This window comes from Cucumis melo, chromosome 7, assembly GCF_025177605.1.
Source record: "Cucumis melo cultivar AY chromosome 7, USDA_Cmelo_AY_1.0, whole genome shotgun sequence".
Classification (NCBI taxonomy): domain Eukaryota; kingdom Viridiplantae; phylum Streptophyta; class Magnoliopsida; order Cucurbitales; family Cucurbitaceae; genus Cucumis; species Cucumis melo.
Window position 1 is genome coordinate 26,554,645 of NC_066863.1, and position 8,247 is coordinate 26,562,891.

Here is an 8,247-nt window from a genome sequence, read left to right on the forward strand (position 1 = left end):
TTCTTCTCAATGCAGTACATGTGTAGATTTGATATAGTTCTTTTATGAGTAAATGAATGCAAAAATTATACAAAGTTAGATTAGAGAAAAGTCAAGTTAATTTACCAATTGAAGTGCACGTTCTTCATTCCAGCCAAGCCATATATCAAACAGATTAGTTGCAAATCAAAAGCCGATTCTTCTTGCTTCGGCAAAAATTTCTCCCTGCAGTTACCACCACATCTCACGCACCAACACACAATCAACTCCTCAGCCTCTTCCATTGTTCCTCAGATCTCCTCATTGAGAAAGAGAATTTTACAGAAAAAGAAAATGTACCGATCAGCGAGCTGGAACCGATTCTCCGACGAATACTACTCGCATTCGGCCCCGTCCTCGAAGCCAGGGCAGTCATTGCGACTATCGTCGTCGTTTGATCAGGGGAATAATGAGCTTCCAATGAACGATCCGGTGACGGAAATGGTGAAGCGAGAGAAAGCGCGAGTGAAGTTTGCGGAAAATGCTGTTCATGTGATTCCGTTCGTTTTGCTAATCTGCGGCATTGTTCTGTGGTTCTTCTCCAATCCAGGTAAGTGAAACTGAAGATTCGTAATGGTAGAAACGAAGGTAAATCTTTTCGAATTGTGCTTCTTCGAATCTTTTGTTCCCGCCATTGATGATTGATTCTCTTGAAAATTGAAAGGAAATTTCCTCATTTTTGTAACTCAAACTTAATTATTTAATCCAATAACTAATTCATCACTTTCAGTTCCGATAACACAGAAATAAATAATGACTTGAAAATTAAGTGAATAAATGTGTAATATATTCCAACTCTCCCAAAAACACCAAAATATATAAAATACCAACAGTGCAAACAGGATAACAATGTTCGTGTCACTATATTTTTTAAATTGCAAATAAAGTAGAAATTTAAAACAGATAATCCTCTCACATCTTTAATATATAGCAGAAAAAATGAATAACGTGATCTAATTTTTCGAAGTTTATCGTAAATAACTCATTTAGAAGTTTTTTTAAAAATAGAAAATTTTGATAAAACTATTTACACACAACAAAACTATTAAAAAATAATAACAAAAAAATTACAATTAAATTTTTCTATAAAATATAAATATTTTGTCAAATATTCTATTCTTTACAATTTCTTTTTTTAATAATAAAATCTAAGATTATAGTATAAATAAATTTAAGTTTTATAATTGTCTTAAATTATAAAATTATTTAAAATTTTGTTATATTTGTAAATTGTTATTTGTATATTTAAATTGTTATTTTATTTTTAAATGTTAGAGTTTGTATCGAGTTAGTTCCAAAATCGTGTTTGATGTTTTTTTTTTCTCTTTTGGAAATTTGAATTTTCAGGAAGGTAAGTAAATTTATAAAAGAAATTTATTTGTTTGATTACATACTTATTGTTGTAAAACGTTTTCAAATTTTAAGCTAATTTTTTAAAACTAAAAAGTTTAATAAAAATGTGTTTTTTTTTTTTTCCTTTTGAAGATTAGGTTAAAGTTAAATGTAAACTAAAAAAATGGAAAATGTATTAACTATTAAGGAATATATGATAACGAAATAACAAAATAAAAAAATATATATGTTTATAACAAAACAACGAAAAGGATTATTGGATAATTTTTAAGTTTATAATTTTGTATTATATGTCTACAAGTAACTTAGACATGAAAATTGGATAGACCATATACTATCTTTTTCATTTTCAATTGAATAACAAAAACATTAATAAATATTGAGATACGATGATGCGTTTGGTCACTTAGTTTTAATAGACTTTTTAGAATTACTTCTAAAATTAACCTCCTCTCTAAAATCATTTCTAAATACCGTACAATTGTTTTTAAAAAATCAAACCTAAAATACTTGTAAGTAAAATTTGAAAAAGATACATTTTGAAAACTCAAAAACTAAATAGGTCTATTATTATAAACTTAGAGCCTAAAAATGTTCAGGTTCAAAACTCAGAAACCTTGAGACTAAAAACGTAGCTGATAAATGAAATCTTAGCCATTTATTGCAATTATTTCTCAAAAGAATTATTGGAGGGAATGTTCTCTTAGATTGTTTTTGTTGCTTTTTCTTTCTTACTTTTTTTTTTTTTTATGGACAGAAGTAGATGTGGAGATGAGAGGAGGAACAATGAGGAGCACAATAGTGGGGCTGACACTTGAGGGAGAGATTGAGAGTACCCAAAAGGAGGAAACTCCCCCAACTTTAAATCGACCTTTGTCCCACTCTTCAGAACCTCATCATACCTCAACTTCCAAAACTACAACATTTATACGACGTTAAATCTATTGTAACCTCGAGGATTTGAGCCCCCTAAACTTTATTCTCTTTCTAATTATATTAGTTCTAAAAACAAAGTCATTTGATGACTATCTAATCTAATACGATGGTATGAACATGTTTCTTTCATCATCCTCGATAGACTAAAGTTCAAATGTTCTCTTTTGCATTAATTTCTTTAATCGTTGTTTTCTATGTATTCTTATCATACTAACCTTGAAAACACATTTAGATAGGTAGTAAATTAAACTGTATTGAACGAGTTTTTTGTTTTGCATTTAAGTAAAAGAAAATATAACATTCTAGTAGCAGTATCATTGATTTTACTAGTTATCCATGTTCGATGTAACAAACACATAGTAAGGCGGCTAATTGGTTTTAAGTTACTTTTCACAACAAGTATGAAAATCAAAATAATTCACTCTCAACAATGTTATCATTGTCTTGACATACTAACCTATGGTTAATAGATATCGACGAGCTTTGTAGGTCTCTTCCTAACAAAATAAAAAGACCTATGTGGATCTCTCTAGAACTTTGATAGTAGTACGTACACACATCAATTTATTTTATAACTACTTTCTCAAGAGTGTTAATAGTAAAGTTTTTCTTTTTTAATAATGAAGTGTTAATAGAAAAAAAAAATATTATTAACGTTGATAGAGTTGTTTAAAATAGGTTTGGTTTGCAATTTGAATTAAAAACGATTTTAAATTATGTGTCTTCACTTAAATATACCTAAAACAATGATTTTATGTTTATAATGTATTCAAATTTTGAATTTTAAATTTTAAAATGCATACGTACGTGTGTGTATATTAAATAAAGATGAAAGTGGATTGAACCTATGAATATATCATGTTATAATCTCTATTATCCATTTTTTAAACTAAAGTTATATAATGAATAATTTGTTTTAAAGGATTTTTTCTGAAAGAACTATTAAAAAATAAAATCCATTGCACTTTTTATTTTTTACGATTTCTCTTGTTTTTTTAAATTAAACACTATCACAAAATAATAAATATACGATTTCTTTTAAATAATAAAAATGCAACAACAACAATAGATTACAACCTCTCATCAAGAACAGAAGAGAAAACATTATGTATATCCCCTAAAAACCCACACTCCAACATCCACACGACGAAAAAGGCCCACTATTATCCAAAAAAGTAAGCAAAACATCGAAAATAGTCAACCTAGCCAGCGAGTGTCTAGTTAAATTACAAATTCTTGAACATTTAGAAAAATGGACAACTTCAACAGCAAAAGCGAGAAACATACCACTTTTAAACATGTTATGTTCATAAATAAATTATTAACCTTCGTAAATTAGTTGTATTAATGAACTAATATTAAATTATAAATAAAATTAGTTGTAAGATTAGTATTTTCTTAAAAAAAAAAAAGAAAAAATTAATGAACTATTTATAATAAAATCATTAAAATACAATATTTATTAGATTAGATTTTTATATAAAGAGTAAATATTTAGTAAAATATTGATTTTTTTTACTATTTACCTCAAAAGATTTATAAATATAATATTAATCACATTTTAATTTTAAGCCATTGTTTAAAATTTAAATTAGAAGAAAAAATATTGTATCATATTTTTGTTTTTAGATTTGAAAATCGAATTCTTCCGCACAAAACCACACCGCCGGTTGCTGAAATTCCATCATCCGATCCCTAATCTGAAGCTCTGCTACAGACATGGCGTTGAAGTTCTTGAACAAAAAAGGATGGCACACTGGCAGTCTCCGGAACATAGAGAACGTATGGAAGGCGGAGCAAAAGCATGAGGCCGAGCAGAAGAAGTTGGACGAGCTCCGCAAACAGATCCTGGAGGAGAAAGAACGCCAGGAGTTTCGTCTTCTTCAAGAACAAGCTGGCCTCGTTCCGTACGTTTCATCTTCTATCTTTTTGTTTGATTCGTGTTCTGTGAATTTCAAAGTCTGATTCGATTTTTATGAGGATTGAAACCTTCGTAGATTAGGGTTTGTGCCAAGGCGATGGTTAGGGTTTAATTAGTTTGATTGATTTGACCAATATGCAGGAAGCAGGAGAGATTGGATTTTCTTTATGAATCGGGTTTGGCAGTTGGGAAAGCTAGCAGTTCCGATGGATTTAAAAGCCTTGAAACCCTACCTAGTTCGTCTACTGCAGCGGCTGCCACTGAACCATCTAGTTCCAAGGTACTGTTGCGGTTTTTGGTTGATTTGTGTGCTTTGGCTATCTCTTTGTATTGCTCAATTATGATGTTTGTTGGATTCTTGTGTTGTTTATGCAGGAAGCCGCTGCCCCTGGAGCTCTGTTTGAGGATAAACCTCATTCTGCCAATGATGCATGGAGGAAACTCCATTCTGATCCTTTGCTCATCATCCGACAGCGTGAGCAACAAGCTCTTGCTCGTGTAAAAAACAATCCTATTCAGATGGCTATGATTCGCAAAACTGTAAGTGTTTTTTAATCTCCTCATATGGCTTTATCCCCTTTAAACTTAGCAAGTTTTATTGTTATAACATGGGCTGTGGAAATTTTTTGGAAACATCTTTCTTCCTTTCATTATTTTGTAGAGAGATTTTCTGAACTTCAACTGTTAGTTTGTTCATGGACACTTTACTTTGTGGTTGAGAAATCTGGTGGCCTATCTAAATTCTAAGTTATCCTTTTGAGTTGATGTGATGGATTTCTCTGCATTTCTCTCACCCTTTTGGTAGGAGCTAAAGATGAATCTTTGATCAGAAAGTTTCTTTCTTATATCTTCTAGTCACTCGTGGCAAAAGTTGAAGCTTGTGTTAAAGAATTTCTATGACAAGTGACGAACTGCCATGTTAAAGAATGTTCTTGTTGAGCTGTGATTGAATCTCTCTTTAATTCACTATCGTATTATGTTGAAAGCTCTCTCTTGTTTGATTTGAAGAATAGATTTGAGGGTTTGTTTTTTAAAATTATCTTTTCAAATATAACCATAGGTTGAAGTGGAAAAACACAAGGATAAAAATCCTGATGACAAGAGAGAACGGAAGAAGCACCGCCATAGTAAGTCTAAGCGCCATAAAGATTCTTCTCCAGAAAGAGATTATGATTCTGAAGATGCCAGCCCTGAAAGGCAGAGAAGGAAACACGATCATGACAAGAGTTCAAGACATGATGGCCATTCTCATTCAGAAGATAGAAGAAGCAAAGCAGATTCTAAGAACGAGAGGGATCGTGATAGAGGGTCAAAATATGCTGCACGAACGAGCTATGATCAGTCAGATCGAAAGACATCCAAAAGCAATCCTCGTGATTCTGCAGCAGATAGACATCATGACAGATCAAAGAGAGACAGAGACAGAGATTCTCATGCTAACAATGATAAGGACAGCAGAAGAGTGGGGGAACCAAGATACTATGAATCCCATGCTTCTGAAACTCCTAACGAGTCTCGCCACAGGCATCGCAGACCTACCACAAAGCTTTCAGAGGAAGAGCGTGCTGCTAGACTGCGTGAAATGCAGCAAGATGCTGAGTTACATGAAGAGCAACGATGGAAGCGTTTGAAGAAGGCAGCTGAGGATGATGCACTGGAAGCCAAACAAAATGCAGTGCCCTCGAGCCGAAATTTCTTGGACACGGCTCAGAAACGCATGTACGGTGCAGAGAAGGGAGGAAGCTCAACGATCGAGGAGAGTATTCGCCGTAGGACATATTATTCACAGGGTAAATCTGAAATTGAAGCCAATGCTTTTAGACGGTAATGAACATCACTTGTATACTTCTGCTTGTGGTTATTGTATAATTTGCCTTTTGAAGAAGATTTGCTTCTTCGTATATCAATGTGATCTGATCTGATTTGGGTTATATTGATGATTAGATTCATATATGGTTTGTCTTAATTAAATTGTTGTATTTTCTATTGATATTGATATATACTATCAACTTATCTAACATTTCTTCTTCCTTATTATGTGAAAATTGTGACCTTGTTTGATGTTAGCATTTTTTTTTTGAGTAATTGTTAAAAATATTTTTTGTGATATTCAAAATCAAATCTCTATAAAACATACTTTTATTTAATCAAAATTGATCTTAGGTCTTTCTTCAATAATTTTAAAAATGTTAAAACTTTGTATGCTCGAAATTATTAAACTCATGTTTTGGAGTGCTTTAAAACACGAAATCATTTACCAAACAAACCTTTAATGATCAAAATTGTTTTTAATTTTTTTTCTAACTTTGTTGATTCTTCCCTACGAGACTAGAAATTGACAATAATATAGTAATGAAGAAAATTGAGTTAGTCTAATGGTCAAAATAAGAGTTACGTGATTAACAAAAATAAGAGAGTTACATGTATTTTGTAAGTTTTGATTGTTGTAATGTCAAACAAGTTGTCCTTTGAGTTGTACGCATGCCTCAATATCAGTATTTAGCAATTATACAAAATTGTTTTTAAATACTCTCATCGTTTTAAACAGTTTTATCAAAAAGGATTTAAACAAAAATGATTTAAAAAAATATATATTTTTTCTTTTCATCAATCTTATCCTATCAAACTCATACTATAGTTAGCTCAATTAGCCTAATGGAAAACCAGCACTTGCAAAAAGTAAAATCAGCCCCATATGCTCCTTCCATTAGTGGTAGTGCTATCTTCATAAAAAAATAAAAATGATTCATGACATAAGACAAAGGCTTCAAATTCTATAACAATGTGTTTGTATAAAACAACCTAAGTACGTATTTTATTAACTAAAACAAGTTTCCCAATCAATCATGTGGCTGTAGTTTAGTGGTGAGAATTCCACGTTGTGGCCGTGGAGACCTGGGCTCGAATCCCAGCAGCCACAATTCTTTCTTTTTTTTCTTTTTTTTTTTTTGTTCTTTTCTTTTACTTGTTGTTGATTTTGGTTTCTTATAATTCATATATTTCTCACAGCTCAAATAATCAAATAGAAGAAGTGAAAGTTAGCATTGTTCGTCTTACATTTGAGTTTTTTTTAGAATTAAAACTAGTTTAAAAAATGAAAGTAAAACTGAATAAACTCTAAAGTATGGAGACCAAAATGATATTTTAACCTTCTATATTTTAAATTTGAAAATTCAAAATTTGATTGTACTGAAAAATACAAAAATGTTATTTTCAATATTTATACTGTTTGGAGTATATAGTCCAAAATTATTTTTCTTTGATGAAAGAAAAAAAGATAATGCAAATTGTTTGACAAACACATATCTTATCAAACAACTCTTAGTTGCTCAATCTGATGAGGTTATCCTCTTATATGTAAAATTTACATGCTTATAGTTCTAGCTACTAGATTTTGCCTATTCTAATTGTTAAGATACAAACCTAAACCTAAAGAAAGTTTGTAGGCCTCTCAAGTTCAACTAAGTACACAAGGAGTAGGTTTAAACCTAGGTCTAGAAAGGGTTAAAAGAGATAGTTTTATCATTTGACTAATTTTTAGAATTGGTATAGTTTTAAATTTTATCTATCTATATATATATGTAATATAAAGAGCATAAAATTGAAAGGAGCTCAAATCCCTAAATTTATGTTAAATTCACCAATGCTAAGCATACAATAAAGTCATAATTCTCATCTAAAGATAGTTTACTATTTTCCTTTAGAATCATTAAATGAAGATATTTAATCACATTTTTCTAATTCTCGCCATAATTATGTGTAATTTTACCGATGTTAAAGTTCTTTGTGCTTTAGATGCCAGATCGAGTGCTTATCAAACATTTCTCCCATGGACATTTATATCCACTCAACTAATTGGTCCAAAACTCTAGGGTGTGTGAGACAAATCTTTTACCATATTTTTCATAAATTTGATGGTAGTTTTTTTTTTTTTTAAAGGATTTTGATTTTAGCTTCATTAGTATTATCATGTAAAAGAGAGCATCGAAATCTCCTCGAGAAAACTAAAGCACTACACA

General features: G+C 30.8%; 2 protein-coding genes and 1 non-coding gene across 3 annotated transcripts; all 3 read left to right on the plus strand.

The window, feature by feature from the left end:
- Positions 1-115: 115 nt before the first annotated feature.
- LOC103494452 (uncharacterized) lies at positions 116-2,489 on the plus strand. Its single transcript, XM_017045986.2, has 2 exons — positions 116-568; positions 2,129-2,489. Exons 1-2 carry the CDS (start codon positions 313-315, stop codon positions 2,308-2,310), a joined length of 438 nt encoding a protein of 145 aa, XP_016901475.1. The 5' UTR covers positions 116-312; the 3' UTR covers positions 2,311-2,489.
- Positions 2,490-3,876: 1,387 nt separating this feature from the next.
- LOC103494454 (uncharacterized) lies at positions 3,877-6,246 on the plus strand. The gene is made up of 4 exons (XM_008455629.3): positions 3,877-4,214; positions 4,370-4,508; positions 4,604-4,768; positions 5,289-6,246. The coding sequence occupies exons 1-4, from the start codon at positions 4,027-4,029 to the stop codon at positions 6,054-6,056; spliced, it is 1,260 nt and encodes a 419-aa protein (XP_008453851.1). The 5' UTR covers positions 3,877-4,026; the 3' UTR covers positions 6,057-6,246.
- Positions 6,247-7,076: 830 nt separating this feature from the next.
- On the plus strand, positions 7,077-7,148 carry TRNAH-GUG (transfer RNA histidin (anticodon GUG)). Its single transcript has one exon. It is a non-coding gene; the product is annotated as a tRNA-His (tRNA).
- Positions 7,149-8,247: the final 1,099 nt, after the last annotated feature.